Source organism: Oncorhynchus tshawytscha, linkage group LG07 (genome assembly GCF_018296145.1).
Source record: "Oncorhynchus tshawytscha isolate Ot180627B linkage group LG07, Otsh_v2.0, whole genome shotgun sequence".
Lineage (NCBI taxonomy): Eukaryota > Metazoa > Chordata > Actinopteri > Salmoniformes > Salmonidae > Oncorhynchus > Oncorhynchus tshawytscha.
The window spans coordinates 25,955,196-25,981,833 of NC_056435.1; the positions used below are offsets into that span (position 1 = coordinate 25,955,196).

A 26,638-nucleotide genomic window follows, 5' to 3' on the forward strand; every position below is an offset into this window, starting at 1 on the left:
AGCACTTGCGTTCATTATTAGGATATATAAAGCCTATATTATTTTCACATTAGCAAAATTATGTAGCCTAGATAAATTAAATAGAATATATATTTATAAAGACGCATAGCCTACCTGTCGTTGTGCTGTCAATTAATCCCGTGAAATGCCCCTTTCATTTGCTTTCCATTGTCAAAAACAAAACCAGGATAATGTTAAAGAAATACCATATCCTTATCGCATGAAGGTGCCCACCACGACAAAAACATAACCTAGGACAATTATGTAGAAATCAAGCTTTCCGAGCGCACAAATCCCCGAGTCGAGAGAAGTCTAAAATGTATTGCATAGACTTTAAAGCTCGACCGGACCCCCGGGTTGATCAGTAGACTGGAAAGCAACTGGAGATCTTCTAAAGTTCCAGGTCCTTTTGCGCTTTTTCAGAACTTCCCAACCCTAAAAGGGCGATAGCTTGGAAGCAAAAACGTATAGTCAATCATTGTTTCTCCAGAACATATTAGTATTGTTGCAATTCACCCAGTATTGTTTTGTTAACTTGTTGTGGGTGTGTTTCTTCGCCGTTCCAGACGAGGCATTTGAGATGAGGGGTCGGAGCGTTAGCAACGGGAGGCAGAGCAGGATACGCACCTGAGACAAGTGTATTATTTCAAAACAACGTTACTTCAATGATTTGGCGCCACTCAGTGGCATTTTCACTTGCCGCCTTGGCGTCGTGCAATAGATGTATGATAAAGGGGCTAATAATAGACTATGAGAGTTATCCCCTGAAATGTGATGGTTTATTGAAGATGTTATGTATCTATGATATGGTGCCAACGAAATTGCTACTGTCACATATTAAAATGAAATTAATGGCATATTATAAGACATGTATTACCATGTAGCCTAAATATAACTCTGAAAACCCTCAGATCTAGGTCTACTGTCAATTTGGGATGATGTTATCCCTGATGCACATAAACTCTGATTCGATGAGAAAACACACTTTTATTCATCAGCTTTTCCCTTTCAAATGTTTGAAATCATCCAAGCAAGTATGCTAATATACACTGCATGTGTAACACATTTCAATAATAGCCTTTAGGAAGCCCAAAGGAAAGTAGAAAACCGCATTCTCAGACTTGGGCATTATCAGTTTGGAGGAAACTGATGAGATTAGAGGTTAAAAGAGGTGCCTCGGGCAGGCTGTAACACAAAGCAGTAAAAGGAAAAACTATTTGTTAGGATTTCAGAGAAGCCCTGAGTTTGTTTGTCTGCTTGAAAACATCTTCAGAGAGAAGCTGATGTATTCTGATATGCATTAGGTCCCTAACACACTCTCTAAGGTTGGGAGTACGCTCCCCGTTTCGCTCAGAGACTCACCCTCTCTCTCCTCCCAAAGCATTACCGCTCCAGTCTAAAAAGCTTTCTCTTTAGTAATTGCATTATCTCTCTATTTCTCAAGCGCTGTCTTTTGTCTGCCTCAAAAGACAGGAATGGGCGGAATAATCAATATCCTGCTTTGAAATAGCCTACGGAGAGAGGAGGCAAACATTTGGATTTGACTTTGATTGCTTTTGGACACCCTCAGAGTGTTATCATCATAAACTCAAGTCATCTACCTCTCAGAGATTGTGCGCGCACACACACACACACACACAGTGCACAGAGCCAGTGGGCAGGTCATGAAAATCACGGCATGACTGATGATTCGTGATTGGTGGTGAGGGCGGGGGTGACGTCTGGCCATTATCATTGACTAATGGTATTACATATACTCTGTGTCGTTATTGAAGGAACTTACTGACGGCATGGCCACAGACGTAGCATCACTCCTCACAGAATGCGTAATGCTTTTCCATTATGCTGTCATACAAAGGACCCTTCATCTAATCCTAGTCCTACAAATGCTTCAGTGTGACAACTACTCATCAGCTTGGTCATGATATCTCGACTTGATAAACACGCATCCATCAAAACACAAATCCTACCAGAAGGTGTAGTTTTAACAGGGAGCTTTGGATCCCCACCACAAACACACTCATATGCACACACACACACAAAAATAAACATAAATTAAAAGAGATTACCTCATTAATCTCCAGTGCTAATGTGTATTTACACAGTAAGTGGAGCAGAAGCTCATACCACGCACACATTTCTGTGGACACACTGCACTCATGAAGTCATGCGATTCGATGGCTTCAACCATGAGGTAAGGCTCCACAAGCTGCATGGGGAGGAATGATCAATGCAATCCCAGCCCCCGAAGGCATACCCACACATCTTTATTATGGGCATACTTCACAGAGGCCCCAGCATAGGTCTTTATAAGTTGAACACATAGAGGGATAGCCATGGAGCCTCATGGCCATTCACTACTGTTCCTAATATCTGCCGGGGTCAAATAACGGGCAACTTTTGTAGCTAAAGCAAATTCCATGGAGATGCTATAATATGTGCATTTGACATCTCAGTGAAGGACATTAGCTCTGAATAATAGTGATAGTAGTGAGTAGATCTGCAAAGTGGGACTAATGAGTCTTTTGTGTGACCCCTCATACACTGTCAGCCCCCGCTGTCTCTCGCCTTGAGAAGGGGGGAAAAGAACACTGAAAAACTCCCGGGCCAAACAGGAGCAATGATTGTGGTGTCTCTGCTTAAAATAACAGGCCCTATGAGTGGACTAACCTCCTCGACTCCTCCCCAGGAAGTCCTCTGTCTGAACCCCTCCCTGTCTTCACCGTGGATGTGATGAAGACGGTGTGACGTCCAGTAGAAAAGTGCAGGAGGACAAATAGGAGGCATAATGGCTTCTGGGATGTAGCTGTCCATCAATTATTCAGCGGCAGCATCAGTTAACCCTTACGGAAAACCCCATGATTTCACATGTGGAAAATGTGACATGTATCATTTCCACATTTTGCACATGTGAAACCATGTGTTTTTGGGACACTTCACATGTGATGATATTTCACATGTCAATTTTCTGCGTGATCACATAACCTTTCACAAATTTTCACAACAGATTTTACAGGTCATTCACCAGCAAACAAAAATGAGTAGTTATGATACACAGACAGTGCTTTTAACATACTGTATGTACGTTGAAAACACTGTCGTATCTGACCACAGTCTGTATGTTAATTTATACAGTAATTATTGTTTAACATGTCCTTATCTGCGATTAGAACTCACAAGCTCTTGGTTCATGGCATGGTTCATGGCATTCCAATTTTCCTGCTACGCTACCATGTCTGGGTTAGTAACTGATTTCACCTGTATTCCTACACTTTGGACTTCAAAGTACATCTCAGCTTAGTTAAAAATACACTCAAGAAAATATATTTATATATTATAATAGTGATTCAGGAGTAACATAAAAACAGAATAATATGCCCCACCAACATTAGACAACTATACAGAAAAAGTATACAGTCCATTAAATCAATGATGAGAAAATAGTCAGAATAACTGAACTAAAATAGCAGTACAGGTGGCACTCTTTTGTTATGTGCAGATATCTATTATAGGTATTGAATGTGTGGGGGAATATTACAGACTGTGTCGCAGGAGAAAGATCAGCATACCTCAAATCCCAGGTGGGGTTATATGAACAGCGTACCACTTACTTTAAAACCCCCATACCATTTCATTGCTTACCAAGGTTTGGGATGGTTTGTTGATCTTATGTGATGTTAATGTGATAACATGATTTCACATTTGTAATGTCACATGTGAAGTGTTCAAAAACACGTGTCACATGTGAAATATCACATATGAAGTGTTTGAAATTCGTTGAGAAACACCAATTGGAGTTCAAAAACCATCAATAGATCGTTTTTTAAAATTAATAATGTTTTGTTGTTAGTGTCAAAAATGCTGTTAGAGGTAATTTCCTTAGTAGGTGATGTCGGAGTTCAGGGATGATGCCGCGTTCACGTGCTAGTTGGAACTAGGAAACTCGAAAATATCCGACTTGCTAATTGGTTGTTAGCAAGTCGGAAATTTCAATGAGAAAAATGGGTAAAATTATTGTATTTTTTAAATAACAATAAAAAAATATATATGCTAATGAACCCCACCAGTACATTACCTCCACCTATCAAAGTGCAGTGCCGATTATACCTTATATTAAAAATATTAGTTAGAAAAATGGCCCATTATACCTACAAGGTACCGAACTGTACCATGTGAGTTCATATATGTACACTGAAAAATAATATAAATGCAAAGTGCTGGTACCCTGTTTCATGAGCTGAAATGAAAGATCCCAGAAATGTTCTATGAGCTGAAAAAGCTTATTTCTCTCAAATTGTGAGCACAAATGTGTTAACATCCCTGTTAGTGAGCATTTCTCCTTTGCCAAGATTATCCATCCACCTGACAGGTGTGGCATTTCAAGAAGCTGATTAAACGGCCTGATCATGACACAGTTGCACCTTGTGCCAGGGCCAATAAAAGACCACTCTAAAATGGGTAGTTTTGTCACACAACACAATGCCCCAGATGTCTCCAATTTTGAGGGATCGTGCAATTGTCATGCTGACTGCAGGAATGTCCACCAGAGCTGTTGCCAGAGAATTGAATGCTAATTTCTCTACCATAAGCCACCTCCAACGTGGTTATAGAGAATTTGGCAGTACGTGCCCCATGGTGGCGGTATGGTATGGGCATGCATAAGCTATGGACAACGAACACAATTGCATTTTATCGATGGCAATTTGAAAGCACAAAAATACTACGATGAGATCCTGAGGCCCATTGTCGTGCCATTCATCCCACCATCATCACCTCATGTTTCAGCATGATAATTTACGGCCCCAGTTCTTCCATGGTCTGCATTCTCAGCAGACATGTCAACCACGGAGCATGTTTGGGATGCTCTGGATTGACGTGTACGATAGTGTGTTCCAGTTCCCGCCAATATCAAGCAACTTTGCACACACATTGAAGAGGAGTGGGACAACATTCCACAAGCCACAATCAGCAGCCTATGCGAAGGAGATGTCTTGCTCTGCATAAGGCAAATGGTGGTCACACCAGATACTGACTGGTTTTCTGATCCACAACCCTAACTTTTTTGAAGGTATCTGTGAAATCCATAGATTAGGGCCTAAGGAATTTATATAAATGTACAGATTTCCTTATATGAACTGCAACACAGTAAAATATTTTATATTGTTGCATGTTGCGTTCATATTTTTGTTCAACATACCTGTGAAGTGTACCTTTGACCTTTTTGTAAGCCAGGGAACAACACTCTAGTGGACCCTAACCATTCCTTATTTTTAAGTATGTGTTTATATATGTTCCAAGTAATAAGTACAAACCTCATGGCACGACAGAAACATTGAATGCTCTCCCAACCAAGAGGTTGAAAGTTCTAAGTGTGCACTGTTACGTTGCTGGTGATAATTGGGGCGGCAGTTTCATGTTCAAATCCCCGAGCTGACAAGGTAAAAATATGTCGTTCTCTCCCTGAACAGGCAGTTAACCCACTGTTCCTAGGCCGTCATTGAAAATAAGAATTTGTTCTTAACTGACTTGCCTAGTTAAATAAAAGGTCAAATTAAAAAATGAAATTGGACAATTATTAACTTGATTCTGGGCAGCTTTTTGCAAAGTCAGAAATGCATTCTTGCCATTAAGTCTGTGTCCATACCTTTTTGTTGCTGAACAAGCAACCTAGTGGTTTAGCTGCACTGGAGCTGTCACTGCCGTCTTGCTGGAAGGAATAAGTGGACCAAAGTGCAGCGTGGTGGGCGTACATTTTCCTTTTTATTTAAAATGTCGCCAACAAAACAACAAACGAAGAAACAACCGTGAAGCTTATAGGGCTATAGTGCCACTAACAAAGATAATTACCCACAATCAAAGGAGGGGAAAAAAGGGCTACCCAAGTATGATTCCCAATCAGAGACAACGATAGACAGCTTTCCCTGATTGAGAACCATACCCGGTCAGAACACAGAAACAAAGAAACATAGAGAACAAAACATAGAATGCCCACGCCACATCACACCCTGACCTAACCAAATAGAGAAATAAAACGTCTCTCTAAGGTCAGAGCGTGACAGTACACCCCCCGCAAAGGTGCCGACTCCAGCTGCAAAACCTGAACCTATAGGGGAGGGTCCAGGTGGGCATCAATCCGCGGTGGCGGCTCTGGTGCGGGACGTAGACCCGGCTCTACCTCTGGCTCACCCCGCTTTGGTGGCGCCTCCGGTGTGGGCACCCTCGCCGCGGGCCCCGGACTGGGCACCCTCGTTGCGGGCCCCGGACTGGAGCCCGGCGCCGGTGGCTCCGGACTGGAGGCCATCGTTGGAGGCTCCGGACTGGAGGCCATCGTTGGAGGCTTCGTGCAATGGATCATCACTGGAGGCTTCGTGCAATGGACCATCACTGGAGGCTTCGTGCAATGGATCATCACTGGAGGCTTCGTGCAATGGATCATCACTGGAGGCTTCGTGCAATGGATCATCACTGGAGGCTTCGTGCCATGGATCATCACTGGAGGCTTCGTGCCATGGATCATCACTGGAGGCTTCGTGCCATGGATCATCACTGGAGGCTTCGTGCCATGGATCATCACTGGAGGCTTCTTGCCATTGATCATCACTGGAGGCTTCGTTCTGGGCGCAGGCACAGGACTCACCAGGCTGGGGAGACATACTGGAGGCTTTGTTCTTGGCGGAGGCACCGGATACACTGGGCCATTTAGGCGCACTGGAGGTCTCGAGCGTAGAGTCTTCACCCTGAAAATGCTGGGCGCTGGCACAGGACGCACTGGGCTGTGCAGACATACCGGAGACACAGTGCGCAGAGACGGCGCAGGATATCCTGGGCCAAAGAGACGCACTGGAGACCAGGCGCACTGAGCTAAAACCATCCTTCCTGGCTGGATGCTCACCCTAGCCCGGCAGATGCGGGGAGCTGGGATGTAGCGCACCGGGCTGTGAACGCGCACTGGAGACACTGTGCGCTCCACCGCATAACACAGTGCCTGAACAGTATCACGCTTCTCCCCACGGTAAGAACGGGGAGTTGGCTCAGGTCTATAAACCGACTCCACCAATCTCCCCTTGTGCCTCCCCCCAAAATGTTTTGGGGGGCTGCCTCTCAGGCTTCCGTGCTAGCCGTGTTCCCTCACAATGCTGGGCCCCTTTACCAGCTGCCTCTGCCTTCCTGGCTGCTTCCACCTGTTCCCATGGAAGGTGATCCCTTCCGGTCAGGATCTCCTCCCATGTCCAGTCCTCTTTTTAACAACGCTGCTTGGTCCTTTTTGTGGTGGGTAGTTCTGTCACGGCTGTCTTCCTGGAAGGAATAAGTGGACCAAAATGCAGCGTGGTGAGCGTACATTTTCCTTTTTATTTAAAATGTCGCCAACAAAACAACAAACGAAGACACAACCGTGAAGCTTACAGACACAACCGTGAAGCTTATAAAACGACTCTCTAAGGTCATGGCGTGACAGGAGCAGTACATTTCAGGTTGCTCCAGACAAAGAGGTTATGAGTTCAAATCCCATTTAAGGGTAAGTCAGAATTGTGGTTACAGTACAAAATCATTGAAGATTTTACAGTAATTTAAATCAGCATAGACAGGTTGCTTGTTCAGCAACAAAACCATCACATGTAAAACAGAAGGGGCTTAGATCTCCAAATGTTGTTTCTGAAATAGATTGTTGTTGATTAGCTAGCTAACACATTTTTGCTATATTAGCATTTGCATGAAATAAGTCTAAACAAAACAAAAGACATCAAGAACCCCAAAAAACTGGCTGAAACAAGCCACCTACCATTCTCCATATGGCAGGTTCTTGTCATTGTTGCTAGCAATCTGACCATTCAGAATCATAACAACGCACTGCTTTTGGCAACATCAATGCGTACGCATCATTTTTGCGACGGTGTCAGCAAACCCATTTATACAGCAGCATACTGGTCATTTTATAGATACATTTACTTTATATTTACTGCTACTCAAAAAATCTATGATTGGGAATAACTATATAGAGAATCTCCATTAGACATCGACCCGGTGGTGCAGGAGGATCTGCAGCTGGCTGGCAACCAGGAGGTTGTGAGTTCAAATCCCAAGTGAGGTTAAGTCTCAAGCAATCAGCATACAGTCCATTGACACTTTATGTTATCATGTGGCTTCACATGTTGTCAAATGTTATCACATTAACTTCACAAATGATATGAGATCACGTGTTCACGTGTGAAATTCATGTGGTTTATCCGTAAGGGAGTGCCCCTTGACTCAACAGATTGGCAGACTCACTGACACCTGTTTTTCTCTTGTGTCATTTTTACCACAGATAGAGGACACTCAGAAGAAAAGGCAGAGAGAGGCATCAGGCTTCATGCCAGGTCTTTCCAAGTAGCTATTCCATCAAGATGCTGCAGCCTTGACTAATGGGTTTGCATCAAGGAGCATTGTAATGTACAGTAGTTTGCACTTTAACTACTTTTGCTCTCAGTGGCAATTCTCTCAACTGCAAGATTATGGAAAATAGAAGACTATGGAAGATATTGCTGCATTTTGTCATATAGAACCTAATATAAGGGCAGCACCACCATACAGCCAATGCTATCATATTTCAAGAGTTGTTCACCCATTTGACTTTTTATCAAAGGTAATGTAACGAAATGCTAAATGGAGGATGAAAAGTTGAAACAATCAGAAATGCTTGTGCTGTACTGATATGAAACCAATATGTCCTAGTTTGTGGAATTCATTCTAGTATCATTTATCAAAACCCACTGTGCCAGTGCTTCATATTGAATGAGGCTAAATTCAGAGACTAAGTTCCACAAATCAGACTGCAGTAAAATTATAAGATTGTGAATACTTACCGGTAACCTACTCAGTATTGCATCTGTATCTGTTAAAATAAACTGTAGTGATTTGGATGAGTATATTTCAATACCAAATGCGATGATTAATTTACAGCTTAACCAGACAACATATGATTCAATGATGTACTGTAAATCGATCCAATATGAACCACAGATAATTTACACGGGACTTCCTATCATCTCATTCTCTGTCTTAACTCCCACACACACACACACACACACCTCTCTCTCTTTCTTCCCTTCCCTCTCTTTCTCTCTTCCCTCTCTTTCCCTCACTCACTCACTCTCCCTCTCTTTCTCTGCTTCTCTCCCTCCGCATCTATCTCAAGTTGGCTTTACCTGATGGTCTTGGCTGCCTCTCCCAGAGCACACACCCACACAGAGAGAGCGAGGAGGAGATTAAAAAATAAAAGAAATGCACCTGTCATTCTCCCTGTTTCCAAATGATACAGCTCAGGTCTGGGGTTACACATTTGTGCCCAGTGGATCAGTCCTCCTGACAGACAAGTAGAGGGCCATTTATCAGCTCTGAGATTACATCTTCAATGTCAACCACAGCCAGTTGGTAAGCTGGGAGTAGTCTATCTTAGACATGATACAATTTTATTTATTTATTTTTTAAATGGCTCTTCTTTAGAGACAGGCTAAAATTCTCATTTCGTTTTCTGATATTGCTTGCCAGTGTTGCTTCCTGGCATTGTTGGCAGCCTCTACTCTGCGATTGCAAATTCACCAACAGTGAACACAGCAACATAACCCCAGTTATTAGATATGGTAAACAAAAACATGCAATAAAATTATATGAATGCATCCTATTCAGCAAATTGCCATCAGGGATAACAACAAATGTTTTTGTGTACTCAGGTAATGTGGCTTGTATCCCTTCATACACACTTGGCTCAAATGGCCAAGTTGATTGGAGCATGGTGTTTGTTTTCTACAGAAGAGTTGTGGGTTGAATTATTGCATGGGCCATTTATTGCCTAATTTGAAGGCAGAGATGAGACTGTGGATAGTAGGTAACTGCCCTGCTCCACGTCCGTCCTGCCCTTTAGTTGTCAAGGAAGAAAGGTCCAAGAAAAGTCAGATCCGCTGCCACTCCATAATTCAAATATGTGGTAACGGCAAGTCTGTTTACAAGCGTCTGCTAAATAACGATAATTATGTTTCATTTTCATCTGTTCATCAGCCAAACTGCTTCTCATCTCCTATACTCTGGCTCCCTCTATTGGGGAAATATTTACTCTACAATGCCCTAGAGTCATTTAAAAAAAAAAAAATGTTATTTTAACTAGGTAAGTCAGTTAATTAAGAACAAATTCTTATTTTACAATGAGGGCCTACCCCGGCCAAACACTCCCCTAACCCGGACGGCGCTGGGCCAATTGTGCCCCGCCCTATGGGACTCCCGATCACAGCCCAGTTGTGAGACAGCCGGGATCAAACCAGGGCCTGTAGTGACACCTCTAGCACTGAGATGCAGTGTCTTAGACCGCTGCACCACTCGGGAGCTAACTCTGGAACTAATTATAGTGTAACTAAACAGTATAAGAGCACCACAACAGTCATACTTTTAGAGAAAATCCATCTGAGATTAGGCTACCACTTTTAAATGAGCATAACACAAGTTTTTTGGATTATGTTTTTCTGACCTAAATATATGCATTACCCTAGACCTTGAAAAATATCAAGATTGTGGTGGAATTAGCAGTCCATCATAATAAACTCCTTGTAGTAGTGTAATCATTTGGGGGCTTTCTACTCTGGAACTTGGACCAGCAACTTTGCAGTTAGAGGACAAATGCACAAGCTACCTGCCCTGTGCCATAAAAGGTCTAGACCTCTTAGCAGAGACAGTAGTAGGCTTGGCCTATACCTGAATAAAGGGAGGCAACACTATTCCCCATCTCTTGAGAAGTGGAGCCGTAATGGGAACATCAACATAAGCTATATATGATGTGGCTGTCCATGGTACTGATTTCTCTGTGTGTGTGCCCAAGTAGAAAAAACATGTTGACTCACCCTACTTGTAGAGAAATGCCAATGACATCCTCCTCTTTCATGTTGCCTAAATGGTCTAGGCCTCTGTCAAACTTGTATTTTTATCTATTTAAAATTGTTTGCTTTTAGTTTTTGTTGTCCTAGGCAGCCTGGCTAAAATACTTGCTCAGTAGCCTAACTTCCTTTCATGGGCAACGATATGCCAGGCCAGCTAGTTAACATTAGCCTACATGTTGAACTTCCATTATCTTAGGCCAGGGGCATTATGTATTAATTTATGGTTGGATCAGAATCACAGTTATATTCATTGGCCAGTACAGAGAATTAAGTAAAAGTCCAAATCCCTATCTCCATACATGGTTAATTTAGGAAAGTGGCGATTTTAGCAAGCCACCGGAACAATGAGATGCAACAAAGCAAGTGTTTTCTATCAGTAATGATGTTTGGCTTGTGATGTGATTGATGTGAAGCCAAATCCAAAATGGCTTCCCTTGACACTTTTTTTTGTGAGAAAGGACCATTCACAATTGAGATGACTCAGTTTAGCGCACTGCTCATTGGCTATTATTTTGTCGATTTTTTTATCAAGGGAGGCCAAATGTTCATTGTATTCAACGCTAATGCCAGAAACAATGTCACTCTTTCTGACCAGACAGTATCATATAGATACGCTACACATACACAGACAGAGGGGCGCTGTTTCGTTTGCTCGTATGCTTTAACCAGGAATTACATTTATGAGAGACGAAAAATACATAATTGTTTTATTATTTGTTGTAAATTGTTTTCGGAGGCCTGGCTTCCATTTGCAGACATGAATACACGACACTGATAAATGATCAACAGCACTGCTCAAGAGTGATATTGTCTTCATTGTGACAGGGAATGGTTATTTTATGTCCAATCCAGACTGGCGCGCAATTTGCAGTGCGTATCCCCCCCACAACAGCGTTCACTAAACCCCTGCCTTCTGAGATTAGTATACGCACTGAGTGGGGAAGGGGTAGGCTATATTTTCAATGAGGAAAACAGTGTCTGTCAAACGTCACATGGGGCTGGGACCGATTGCTTCCTGAAATGCTGTTCATCGTTGTATTTTTTTCCCCACTACGGTACTAGTATTAGGCTTTTCATTCATTTCTGTATCGGTTTATTATTTCTTCCGCAATGATAAGCAAAGTCAAAAATGCGATGTCCACGCTGGTGGGTGGAATGATGCCCCACGGTCACAACCAGCACCACGGATCCGGGAACGTTCACCACCAGAACTGTCACCAGGACGGTCTGCCTCCACGGTTCCCCTACGGTCGACCTGAGTTTCTGGATCTTACACCAGAGCTTCTTCAATACTCGACAGAACATGCTTCTCGACCGGTGCTGACGTTGAAGAGGGACAGCAGGCTTCCCTGGCTGACGGGATACGCAGAGTGAGTGGTTTCTCGACGTGTCATTTATAGGGATTTACAAAAAATCCCAAACATTAAAATGCAACTGTCAGATTGAATGTTGTAGGCCAAGGATAATTTGCACTGTTGACAATAAACTGTTTCGTTTTGGGGTAGCTTTTTATGGCGAATATGGCCTCTGTGCTGCTATTGCAAATTCACCCGAGAGCACAGCTGCAACCTGGACTCAGGGGTAGACATAACATAGTAAACGTAAATCCAGGACACCACAATTAGTAAAATATGTTACGCTTTGTATGGTATGTATTCATTTCTCGATGTCTGTCAATAATTTCTATGATATGTTACATATTACAATTTGTATGATATGCTACAAATTGCAATTTGTTGTGGCTAACATTAGCTAGGTGGCTAACATTGGCTAGGCTAGGAATTATGGGTAAAGGTTAGGCGATAGGTTAAAGGGTTTTAAGGTTAGCGGAATGGTTAGCTAACATGCTAGTAGTTGCAAATTAGCTAAAAAGTAATAAGTAGTTGCTAAAATGCTGAACTGTCTGTGATAAGATTCAAACACGCAACCTTTCGGTTGCTAGAAATTCGAGTTAAAAGCCTACCACCCTATTTTCGTTTTTGCCTTAAGTAACCTTCCGTTTTATTTGACCGTATCAAGTAGCATATTATACTGATGAGTGTCTCGGATTAACATTTACTATATTACGTCTAGTCAATGAGGCCGGGCTGCACAGGCTGCTGCTGCTGTAGCTGATGACGCTGTAGTAACCTATTGTGTGGTTACTTTAAAACAGTACAGTGAGAATCCCTCAATGTCCACTCACTGCATAGACTGACATTGCAACAATAATCAGCTACATATGTTGCAGTTTATTGTATCTAGTATTTTATAGGATCTCACATGTAGAACAAACAAAAACATTGAAATGCTACATAGGTAGAGTAAGCGATTGTCTCCAGTAGTAGACGATGATAACAGAGATGTGGACAGATGATACTTTTCTCTGGACACATATTAATAGGACCATGTGTCTGTAAACTATTCCGGTGGAAATTAGTATCTTATAGGATAGGGGTAGACTGTGTACTAGGCCTACTGCTTAAATTTGTCAAAATACATTTTACATAAATACATAAATACATAAATATTCAATAAGTCCCATAGTTGACACACAAAAAAATGTAATGTAATGTAGCCTACGTGTTTTAGGCGTAAAGGCATGCATGAAAGTAACAAAAGGGAGGGAGAATTATCAACATTACTTGACATGAATGTCAAACAAACTAATATCAAACATCATGCTAACTTTACCCCGGTACAGTTGAAAGGTAAGGTTGTCTCTGAACAGTTGACAAAGAGCACCTGTGTGGAAGTGTTTGAAAATGCCCGTCAGTGTAGCCTACTCTTCATAACTGTAGCTACTGACTACAGCATATGAAGTGTCCAGTAAAAACCTATTTCTATGTAGCCTATCCATTCTACCCTATACAAATGTTTGTAGTTTATATGTAGTTTATATTCTCAGGAAGACATCATGTGATATTGAGTTAGTCCTGCATGTTTCTACAATAGTACAAGCCTACCTGTGTTTCCAGCTACAATAAAGCAATAAACCATCTAATACAAAGCATGCAGTTCCTATCACCTCCCAAGGTAATTTCATTCACTCTATTGGATAGAATGTGCTGCCTGGTTGATTCAGGGGAGAGGGGGAAAAAAACCCTCTCAGCATCATTCCAGACCTGCCATCTCTCAAGAGGGGGTGTCAGTGGAGGCTGACTGGTGGATTCCTACATTTCCAGACCTAGGTGGGTTATACCATTGTATGAAACCCACCCCCGGCCGTCTCCTCAAAGACCCTGAGAAATAAATCTGAGAAAGAGCTGAGTCATCCAAGGGGTGAGACAGACAGAAATAAAGGGGGGTTGCAATGAAGAAGGCGAAGAAGAAGCAGGGATTTTACAATTGCAGGCAGGATGAAAGAAAGGATTCTCACTCCCAAGCAGCAGCAGCATAGAACGAAGGCGAATGTAGGAAAATGCGTCACACAATTATTAAAGGGTTATTATACACAGCGTTTACGAAAACATGCATCATGGAGTCTGATTATTGTAAACAGCGTCATACATACAGAATGTCTTTATTTCACCAAACTGTAATTTGCTCTAAATTACGGACATTAAAAGTGTACATATAGGCTACTGTACTTTCAGTATTACCTATATTCTATTTTGCAATGGAGAAGAATGTAGTTGTTCTCTTCTTCAATGGATAATTACTACATCCATCTCCTTCCCACTGTTTCTAAAGTGCAGTACAAACCACTGCTGTAATGGACCGAGTGGAAACAATGATCACACATCGGCTCTGAACTCCCCAGTTGGAGAGGGAGTCCTGACCTGCACGGGTCAGTTTTTTGGAGTTGCACCCACCCCATGCCAGACACATCAATTCCGAGCTCCACCCGATACCTGACATCAGGATAGTTTTCTCCACAACCCGACCAACCCGCATAGATTTGTTTCCGAGAGCTGATACATTGTTTTTATGACTCCAAAACAGTAGGCTATTCCCCTTCCCCGCATTAATTACACTTAACAAAAATACCAATGCAATATGCAAAAATGTCAAAGATTTTACTGAGTTACAGTTCATATAAGGAAATCAGTCAATTAAAATAAATGAGGCCCTAATCTATGGATTTCACATGACTGGGAATACAGATATGCATTTATTGGTCACAGATACCTGAAAAAAAGGTAGAGGCATGGATCAGAAAACCAGTCAGTATCTGGTGTGACCACCATTTGCCTCATGCAGAGTGACACATCTCCTTCACAGAGTTGATCAGGTTGTTGATTGTGACCTGTGGAATGTTAACCCACTCCTCTTCAATGTGTGTGCAAAGTTGCTGGATATTGGCGGGAACTGGTACACGCTAGCGTACACATCGATCCAGAACATCCCAAACATGCTCAATGGGTGAGTATGCAGGTCATGGAAGAAGTGGGAGATTTTCAGCATCCAGGAATTGTGTACAGATACTTGCAACATGGGGCCATGCATTATCATGCTGAAACATGAAGTGCTGGAGAACTTCCAATTTCCATAGATAAAATGCAATTGTGTTTGTCCATAGCTTGAGCCTGCTCATACCATAACCCCACTGCCACCATGAGGCACTCTGTTCACAATGTTGACATCCGCAAACTGCTAACCCACACAACGCCATACACGCTGTCTGTTATCTGCCCGGTACAGTGGAAGTCGGTTACGACGTTGAACGGCAGTCAGGTGTGACTACCCGGCTCGAATCGGTCTCATGTAGCAAATGTTTTTTTACATTGGATAAAAGTAGAGACTCAGGGCTAGAAAATGGTATATCATACACTACAGTTGAGGAACAATGGGAAAGCAATTCTGCTTTGAAAGTTGTTACACTTGTTGCCTCACTTTTGAGAAAAAGGCCTTTGAATGTTTTGGTACACCTCCTGGAGAGCTATTCTTTGTCTACACCCATTCAGCATCGTTCACACCCTCTTACGCTTTAGCCCCACCCATCTCTTTAAGGGAGCCGTGTCTGAATCCTGGCTTAGGAAGGCCACTACTGCTTACCTCATCTGGAGCGTTATGCTGGAGATTCCGGAACCTGCCCGAGCTTTTCTCTCCCAGTGCTCCCTCATTTTCGAGCTGCAGCCTTCTTCGTTCCCCTTGGACCTTTTAACAATTCTGAGATTTCCATACCCAACTACAACATTTTCTGTCAATATAGAACTGCCAAAGTTGGAGGAGCTAGCCTGCAAAGTTCTGTCATATTTTCCAGGTCTATACCCAAACAATTTGAACTTCTAATTTTTAAAATGAACCTCTCCAGAAATAAGTCTCACTGTTGCCGCCTGCTATCGACCCCCCCCTCCGCTCCCAGCTGTTCCCTGGACACCATTTGTGAATTGATCGCCCCCCATCTAGCTTCAGAGTTCGTTCTGTTAGGTGACCCAAACTGGGATATGCTTAACCCCCCGGCAGTCCTACAATCTAAGCTAGATGCCCTCAATCTCACACAAATCATCAAGGAACCCACCAGGTACAACCCTAAATCCCTAAACATGGGCACCCTCACAGACATTATCCTGACCAACTTGCCATCCAAATACACCTCCGCTGTTTTCAATCAAGATCTCAGTGATCACTGCCTCATTGCCTGTATCCGCTATGGGTCCACGGTCAAACGACCACCCCTCATCACTGTCAAACGCTCCGTAAAACACTTCTGCGAGCAGGCCTTTCTAATCGACCTGGCCCGTGTATCCTGGAAGGATATTGACCTCATCCCGTCAGTTGAGGATGCCTGGTCATTCTTTAAAAGTAATTTTCCTCACCATCTTAGATAAGCATGCCCGTTCAAAAAATGCACAACTAAGAACAGATATAGCCCTTGGTTCACTCCAGACCCGACTGCCCTTGACCAGCACAAAAACATCCTGTGACGGACTGCAATAGCGTCGAATAGTCCCCACGATATGCAACTGTTCAGGGAAGTCAGGAACCAATACACGCAGTCAGTCAGGAAAGCAAAGGCTAGCTTTTTCAAGCAGAAATCCGCATCCTGTAGCTCTAACTCCAAAAAGTTTTGGGACACTGTAAAGTCCATGGAGAACAAGAGCAGCATCTCCTAGCTGCCCACTGCACTGAGGCTAGGTAACACTGATAAATCCATGATAATCGAAAATTTCAATAAGCATTTCTCAACGGCTGACCATGCCTTCCTCCTGGCTACTCCAACCCCGGCCAACAGCTCCACCTCCCCCTCAGCTACTCGCCCAAGCCTCCCCAGCTTCTCCTTCACCAGACAGCAGATATTCTGAAAGAGCTGCAAAACCTGGACCCGTACAAATCAGCTGGGCTAGACAATCTGGACCCTCTCTTTCTAAAACTATCTGCCGCCATTGTTGCAACCCCTATTACCAGACTGTTCAACCTCTCTTTCGTATCGTCCGAGATCCCTAAAGATTGGCAAGCTGCCGCGGTCATCCCCCTCTTCAAAAGGGGGTGACACCCTAGACCCAAACTGTTACAGACTTATATCCATCCTGCCCATCTAAATTCTTCGAAAGCCAAGATAATAGACAGATCACTGTCCATTTCGAATCCCACCATACCTTCTCCGCTGTGCAATCCGGCTTCCGAGCCGGTCACGGGTGCACCTCAGCCACGCTCAAGGTACTAAACTATATCAAAACCGCCATCGAAAAAAGACAGTACTGTGCAGCCATCTTTATATACCTGGCCAAGGCTTTCGACTATCAATCACCATATTCTTATCGGCAGACTCAATAGCCTTGGTTTTTCTAATGACTGCCTCGCCTGGTTCACCAACTACTTTGCAGACAGAGTTCAGTGTGTCAAATTGGAGGGCATGTTGTCCGGATCTCTGGCAGTCTCTATGGGGGTACCACAGGGTTCAATTCTCGGGCCGACTCTTTTCTCTATATATATATCAATGATGTCGCTCTTGCTGCGGGCAATTCCCTGAGCCACATCTACGCAGACGACACCATTCTGTATTCTTCTGCCCTTCCTTGGACACTGTGCTGACTAACCTCCAAACAAGCTTCAATGCCATACAACACTCCTTCCGTGGCCTCCAACTGCTCTTAAATGCTAGTAAAACCAAATGCATGCTTTTCAACTGTTCGCTGCCCGCACCCCCCCGCCCGACTAGCATCACCACCCTAAACAGTTCCGACCTAGAATATGTCGACAACTATAAATACCTAGGTGTCTGGCTAGACTGTAAACTCTCCTTCCAGACTCATATTAAACATCTCCAATAAAAAATTAAATCTAGAATCGGCTTTCTATGTCGCAACAAAGCCTCCTTCACTCACGCCGCCAAACTTACCCTAGTAAAACTGACTATCCTACCGATCCTCGACTTCTGCGATGTCATCTACAAAATAGTATCCAACACTCTACTCAGACTGCATCCAGTTTGCAATCACAGTGCCATCCGTTTTGTTACCAAGTCACATTATACCACCCACCACTGTGACCTGTATGCTCTAGTCGGCTGGCTCTTGCTACATATTCGTCGCCAGACCCATTGGCTCCAGGTCATCTATAAAAAGTGGCCCGGGACTTGTTGAACACCTCCCGGAGGTCCTGGTACTCCGCGGGAATGGTGGAGAGGTTTGGAGCAACTTCCGAGCCCCCGGGAAGACGTCATGGGGCAGGTTGCGCCGACTTCAGACAATGGGCGTGGCAGAACGGACTCCAGCCCATGATAGCACCCGTAGACTAGTTGACGAGGGGATTCTGTTGCTGAAGCCAGGAGAATCCCAAAACTACGGGAATCTGGGGTGACTTGATGAGCAGGAATTGAATGGTCTCGCTGTGATTCCTTGATAGGAGTGGTGTTATGGGTGACCCGACCTATAGAGCACCTGTACAGTGCTCTAACATCCATGGGAATGGAGAGGGGCTGAGTGAGGATGTTCAGCTTGGAAGCCAGTGTGGCATCCAAAAAGCTCTCCGGCCCCAGAGTCAATGAGGACCCGGAGAGATTTGGACTGGTTTCCCCACAGCAGAATGACATGAAAATGGGTGTGAGTAAGGGAAGAAGAAAAGTTCTCCATATGGCCCACCAGAATACTCGATCCTACCTGTGAGCCTGGTGTTTCACCTGGCAAGAGGACACAAAATGACCAAAAGTTCCGCAATAGAGACCGCTCCTTGTGTTGATCAGGTGTTGCCATTTCATTGGTGACAGCCCAGAGCAGCAAGCTCGTCCTTAACCTCCTCCGAGACGCTGTGCAGGAACATGTCGAACAGTGCCTCCTGGTTCCAAGCACTCTCCGCTGCCGACGTGCGGAAATCAACCACATGGTCAGACACCCTGCGGGCATCCTGCCGGAGCTGGACTAGACTCCGGGCAGCTTCTCTCCTGGAGAACGGGGCATCAAAAACCTTCCTCACCTCTCGCACAAACCCCTCCAGACTCACGCACATGACCGGCTGTTGTTCCCATACGGTGGTAGCCCAGGTGAGAGCCCTCCCAGACATCAACGTGATGAGGTAGGCTATAGGGAGCGATCCGAGGGGAAGGGTGAGGGCCGAAGCGCGAAAATGAGGGCACACTGAGCTAAAAATGCCAGACAGGTGCTTGGCTCTCCATTAAAGCTTTCCAGGGGAAGTAAACAGGACTCCCGGGATGGTGGAGTTGCCATTGGGAAGGCGCTGCTAACCGCTGAGTTACTGGGGGGCGGTGGGGTTACCACCATGGCCGCCCCCCAGACAACCTGCGGAATTGCTCCAGCAGCATGTACAACGCCCGGTCATGGCGCTCAGCGAACGTTTGGACCCTATCCATAAGACCATGAAGCAATTACTTGTGCCTACCAATGGAGGCTCCTTGGGAGGAGATGGCGTTGCACAGCTGGCCCGGGTCTGCTGGGTCAGTCATGGCCAGGTCGTACTATTGGGTATGAAGGTAAGACCCAGATGCAGACAACGTCGAATTAACAATGGTTTAATAATCTAACAGGTAGGCAATAGACAGGTCAAGGCAGGCAGGGGTCATTAAACCAGAGGTGGGGCAACTAAACCGGATGGCAGGCAGGCTCAGGGTAGGCAGAGGTCAATAATCCAGAGGTGGGGATAAAAAGGTAAAGGTCGGCAGACAGGCATAGTGGTCAGGTAGGCAGGCTCAGAGTAAGGACAGGCAAGGGTCAAAACCAGGAGGGTGAGAAAAAGAGAGACTGGGAAAATCAGGAGCGGAGAATAAAAACGCTGGTTGACTTGACAAACAAGATGAACTGGCAACAGACAAAGAACACAGGTATAAATACACAGGGGATAATGAGGAAGATGGGCGACACCTGGAGGGGGGTGGAGACAATCATACAGACAGGTGAAACAGATCAGGGCCTGACTATATCCATAACCCAACGCCACTTCAATCTACTGAAAAAAATTATAATCTGCTATGATTAAATAAACTACATGACCAAAAGTATGTGGACACCTGCTCATCAAACATCTCATTCCAAAATCATGTGAATTAATATGGAGTTGGTCCCGTCTTTGATGCTGTAACAGCCTCCACTCTTCTAGGAAGGCATTCCAATAGATGTTGGATGATTGCTGCAGGGACTTGCTTCCATTCAGCCACAAGAGAATTAGTGAGGTCGGGCGATTAGGCCTGGCTCGCAGTCGGTGTACCAATTCATCCATAGGTGTTCGATGGGGTTGAGGTCGGGGCTCTGTGCAGGCCAGTCAAGTTCTTCCACACAGATCTTGACAAAACATTTCTGTATGGACCTCGCTTTGTGCATGGGTGTATTGTTATGCTGAAACAGGAAAGGGCCTTCCCAAACTGTTACCACAAAGTTGGAAGCACAGAATCATCTAGAATGTCATTGTACTGTATGTTGTAGCCTTAAGATTTCCCTTCGCTTTGGGCCTAGCCCGAACCATGAAAAACAGCCCCAGACCATTATTCCTCCTCCACTGAACTTTACAGTTTAGGTAGCGTTCTCCTGGCATCCGCCAAACCCAGATTCGTCCGTCAGACTGCCAGATAGTGAAGCGCAATTCGTCACTCAAGAAAAAGGCTTTCCACTGCTCCAGAGTCCAATGGCTGCGAGCTTTACACCACTCCAGTTGACTCTTGGCATTGCGCATGGTGATCTTAGGCTTGTGTGCAGCTGCTCGGCCATGGAAACCTATTTCATGAAGCTCCCGATGAACAGCGCAGACGTTGCTTCCAGAGGCCGTTCGTAACTCTGTAGTGAGTGTTGCAACCGAGGACAGATGATTTTTACTCACTACAGCATTCGGCGTTCTGTGAACTTGTGTGGCTTACCACTTAGCAGCACTTACAGTTGATCGGGGCAGCTCTAGCAGGGTATGAATTTGATGAACTGACTTGTTGGAAAGGTGGCATCCTATGACGGTGCCATGTTGAATGTCACTGAGCTCTTCAGTAAGGCCATTCTACTGCCAGTGTTTGTCCATGGAGATTGCATGGATGTGTGCTCAATTTTATGCATTTGTCAAAAATGGGTTTGGCTGAAATAGCCAAATCCACTCATTTGAAGGGATGTCCACATACATTTGTATATATAATAAATTAGAGCCACTGTATTGTCCCATTGGTCACAAATGTGACTGCTAACTTATTTTCATATACCACGAGCATCATGGATTCAATGTATTGAAAATTAAGACACATACAGTATGTAAACTAGACATTTACACATTATATTTACAAAGAAAATATTTCAAAATGTCAACAATGTATTTGTTGCTAAAGCTGTTGCATACAGAGTTCTGGTGCCAAAGTCGTCTGAAAAGTACACCTTGGAGAATTATGCTTGTGGTCTTGTGAACATTTTGAGAAATCATTTGATTATAAGTACAAATGTAACTTCTCAAGAGCCTGTAAAGTACAAAACGGTTTTCTTTCATTATGTGTGACCCATGGGATTAAATGGGTTAAATAAACAATTCCCATAATCGAATAGTCTACAGGCTTTAAAAATAGCCTACATTTATTTAGTAGGCTAAAGGCTACTCAAGCATTTACCAGCAGCACAGGTTTGAACTTTATATGGCCTGCGTATGGTCTAAATCAGGTATTCCCAAACTGGGCTTTGCGCAATGCCTTCGGATGTATGCCAAATTACATTTTTCCCCCCACATTTTCAAACAGTCCATTTATATTTTTTCCAACTGCGCTATACATTTGGGTGTTTTTTTTTCTCTTTAACTATCTAGTGTTCAGCAATATAACAACACAATGTCAAATACAGGTAGCCTGGTCAAATAATTAACATCAAATCACATTAACCGTTACTCTCTCGTGGGTGAAACCTTCACTCTTGTGCAGACATTTAGAAACAAAACATGCCAATTTGAAAAATAAGACATGGGTGTTTGAGCAAAAATGTAGACAAATTTTGAGTAGTAAGACATGTATAAAAGCAACAGATACCATTAATAGGAAGGGGCTAGAAGCATTGTATATGGTGAGCCACCGAGTGGCTAGGACAGGCAAGCCTCATACTATTGTGGAGGACTTAATTCTTCCTGCTGCCGTGGATATGGCTGGGACAATGTTTCACAATGCATCAGTGACATGGCAGGAGATGTTTTGAAACAATTACTGTTTTGCATACAAGCTACTGATCTCTATGCGTTACAGCTGGATGAGTCAGACGTGGCGGGCCTGGCACAGCTCCTGGTATATGTCTGTTACGTTTATGGGGGGTCAATTAAGGAAGACATCCGCTTCAGTAAACCACTGGAAACCAGGACAACAGGGGAGGATATTTTTAAAGTACTGGACAGCTTTGTGACATGAAGTGGACTTTGGTGGTCAAGATGTGTTGGTATCTGTACTGATGGCGCAAAAGCCATGACAGGGAGACATGCGTGCAAGCAGTTGCTCCCAACGCCACTTGGATACACTGCAGCATCCACCAAGAGAATCTTGCTGCCAAGGGAATGCCTGAAAACGTGAAAGACGTTTTGGACAGTGAAAATGGTTAATTAACTTTGTTAAAGCAAGGCCCCTGAACTCTCGTGTATTTTCTGCATTATTCAATGATATGGGCAGCGACCATGTAACGCTTTTATAACATACAGAAATGCGCTAGTTATCAAGGTGCAAAGTATTGACACTTTTTAAAATTGAGAAATAACCTTAAAGATTTCTTTACTGACCTTCATTTTCACTTGTCTGACCACTTGCATGATGATGAGTTTCTCACACGACTGGCCTATCTGGGTGATGCTTTTTCTCACCTCGATGATATGAATCTAGGATTACAGGGACTCTCCGCAACTATATTCAATGTACAGGACAATATTGAGGCTATGATTAAGAAGTTGGTGCTCTTCTCTGTCGGCATTAACAAGGACAACACACACGTCTTTCCATCATTGTATGATTTTTTTGTGTGCAAATGACCGCAAGCTTACGGACAATGTCAAATGTGACATAGCGAAGCAAAAGAACGAGCTGGGTGCGCAATTACGCAGGTACTGTCCCGAAATGGACGACACAAACAACCATTGCGAAATATTTTCAGTCTCCTGAGTGGGAATAGGTTTTTGTCATTCCCGCTTCACGACTGTAATGGTGTGCTTGGACCATGTTAGTTCGTTGGTGATGTGGACACCAAGGAACTTGAAGCTCTCAACCTGCTCTACTGCAGCCTCGTCGAGGAGAATGGAGGCGTGCTCTGTCCTCTTTTTCCTATAGTCCACAATCATCTCCTTCGTCTTGATCACATTGAGGGAGGGGTTGTTGTCCTGGCACCACACGGCCAGGTCTCTAACCTCCTCCCTATAGGCTGCCTCGTAGTTGTCAGTGATCAGGCCTACCACTGTTGTGTCACCTGCAAATTGAATGATGTTGTTGGAGTCGTTTCTGGCCGTGCAGTCATGAGTGAACAGGGAGTACAGGAGGGGGATGAGCACGCGCCCGAGGGGCCCCTGTGTTGAGGATCAGCAATGCAGATGTGTTGTTGCCTACCCTTACCACCTGAGGGCGGCCCGTCAGGAAGTCCAGGATCCAGTTGCAGAGGGAGGTGTTAGTCCCAGGGTCCTTAGCTTATTGGTGAGCTTTGACAGCACTATGGTGTTGAATGCTGAGCTGTAGTCAATGAATAGCATTCTCACATAGGTGTTCCTTTTGTCCAGGTGGGAAAGGGCAGTGTGGTCTACAATAGACTGCATCATCTGTGGATCTGTTGGGGCGGTATGCAAATTAGGGTGGGTCTAGGGTTTCTGGGATGATGGTGTTGATGTGAGCCATGACCAGCCTTTCAAAGCACTTCATGGCTACAGACGTGAGTGCTACGGGTCGGTAGTCATTTAGGCAGGTTACCTTAGTGTTCTTGGGCACAGGCACTATGGTGGTCTGCTTAAAACATGTTGCTATTACAGACTCGGACAGGGAGAGGTTGAAAATGTCAGTGAAGACACTTGCTAGTTGGTCAGCGCATGCTCGCAGTACACGTCCTGGTAATCTGTCTGGCCCTGTGGCCTTGTGAAGGTTGACCTGTTTAAAGGTCTTACTCACATTGGCTGCATCTGGTGCTCTCATGCATGTTTCATTGTTATTTGCCTCAACGCAAGCATAGAAATAGTTTAGCTCGTCAGGTAGGCTTGTGTCACTGGGCAGCTCTCGGCTGTGCTTCCCTTTGTAGCCTGTAATGGTTTGCAGGCCCTGCCACATCCGACGAGTGTCAGAGCCGGTGTAGTACGACTCGATCTTAGTCCTGTATTGATGCTTTGCCTGTTTGATGGTTCATCGGAGGGCATAGCGGGATTTCTTATAAGCTTCCGGGTTAGAGTCCCACTCCTTGAAAGCGGCAGCTCTACCCTTTAGCTCAGTGCGGATGCTGCCTGTAATCCATGGTTTCTGGTTGGGGTATGTATGTACGGTCACTGTGGGGATGACGTCATCGATGCACTTAGTGATGAAGTCGATGACAGCTGTGGTGTACTCCTCAATGCCATTGGAGGAATCCCGGAACAAATTCCAGTCTGTGCTTGCAAAACAGTCCTGTAACTTAGCATCTGCTTCATCTGACGACTTTTTTATTGATTTAGTCACAGGTGCTTCCTGCTTTAATTTTTGCTTGTAAGCAGGAATCAGGAGGATAGAATTACAGTCAGATTTGCCAAATGGAGTGTGAGGGAGAGCTTTGTATGAATCTCTGTGTGTGGAGTATAGGTTGTCCAGAGTTTTTTTCCCCCCTCTGGTTGCACATTTAACATGCTGATGAAAATTTGGTAAGACGGATTGAAGTTTCCCTGCATTAAAGTCCCTGGCTACTCGGAGAGCCGCCATGGTGAGCGTTTCATTGTTTGCTTATGGCAGAATACAGCTCACTCAATGCTATCTTAGTGTCAGCCTCTGACTGTAGCTGGCACACACTTACCAATATCTGAACAGGAGAGCCTCATCGAAATTGCAACAAGCTGTTCTGTGAAAATTGAATTTAAATCAGAAGCCACTGCCAGATTTCTGAGTATCCGGTCTTGGCAAATCGTGCGGTTAAGATACTGATGCCCTTTGCAACCACATACCTATGTGCGAGTGGATTCTCAGCCCTCACTAGCATGAAGACTAAATAGAGGCACAGACTGTGTGTGGAAAATAATTTAAGACTAAGATTCTCTCGAGTTATGTGCATCCTTTCAAGCACACCCTTCTCATTAACCTGTGGTGAGTTATTCAGAATTCTTGATACCCAAATAAGGTTTTATATGTAAGATGGCTAAATAAAGAGCAAAATTATTGATTATATTATTATTTGTGCCCTGGTCTTATAAGAGCTCTTTGTCACTTCCCACGAGCCAAGTTGTGACTCAACCTCCTTATGTTTAATAAATGTATTGTATAGTGTGTGTGTGTCTGTGTGTGGCAGGCTTTCAATGATGGCAAACAACAACATGTGAGAGTGCGTTGACCCTGGTGCTACAGGGGGTACGCAGCTGGAGGTTGAATGTTTGAAGGGGTACGGGACTATAAAAAGTTTGGGAACCACTGGTTTAAATTAACAAAAGCTTGAATTAACATAATTACCTGAGTTATCTTAAGCAAATACCTGCTTGCACTTTTTGTGGGCTGTGTATCATTCTATCATTCCTTCTTGTCCACAATGACTCCAAAATCCTTCCAAACCAGGGATTTCACTCATGTAGCACCTGTTTCCACGATGGTGTATTCCACCATCACAATCTTTTATTTATCCTGTTACGTTATCTATTTTTGTGTGCGTTAGACTACACAGGGAAAGTACACTTGGCAACGTAGTCACACGTGGGGAAGGGAAAATAAGCTCTTCACGTGGACAAATTGGGAATGTTTCAGCACCACACTAATAATGGACAGTTCCCTGCTCCACTACGTGTGTGGTTGGTACTCTAGGCTACCATATCTGGCTCACCGAATGGAATTCGCAACACAACAAGCTCCTAGGTTTGTAAAAATAAAATAAAAACTCTGACCCACTTTGCAGGCTAAAGAACTGTCTCTTCAGACTAAAAGCACTCTGGCATCCAGCTCCTTTACACTCGAGAGAGTCCTTCCCCTCATCTCCTCCAGCTCCTAGCACTCCAGTTCCTAGAAATGTATTTTACCTAGATCACCTATGATGGGGCACTTAACCATGCCTCACACACACACACACCACATAATGCATCACTGTAATTGAGGCAAAACTTACAATAGATTTTGCACTGGAATGTTTCTATTATTGCGTTGAACTTTTAATCTTTGTTATTTTACTCTACAGCAGTACTGTGGTTTTTGGCTTTGACTCGTGTTATTTAATTGTTCATGCCCCCTTATTTGA

At 44.0% G+C, this 26,638-nt stretch overlaps 2 protein-coding genes across 3 annotated transcripts in view; one reads left to right on the forward strand and one right to left on the reverse strand.

The window, feature by feature from the left end:
- LOC112254211 (chemokine-like protein TAFA-2) overlaps positions 1-589 on the reverse strand; it is a 188,883-nt gene extending 188,294 nt beyond the window's left edge. For both annotated transcript variants that reach the window (XM_024426550.2, XM_024426549.2), the window contains exon 1: positions 115-589. The gene's annotated coding sequence lies outside the window, so the exon portion shown is untranslated. The remainder of the gene's footprint in view (positions 1-114) is intronic.
- An 11,225-nt stretch (positions 590-11,814) lies between these two features.
- LOC112254213 (protein phosphatase 1H-like) overlaps positions 11,815-26,638 on the forward strand; it is a 49,400-nt gene continuing 34,576 nt past the window's right edge. Inside the window, exon 1 of the mRNA XM_024426551.2 lies at positions 11,815-12,274. Within this exon, the coding sequence (XP_024282319.1) occupies positions 12,015-12,274 (260 nt within the window). The 5' untranslated portion in view covers positions 11,815-12,014. The remainder of the gene's footprint in view (positions 12,275-26,638) is intronic.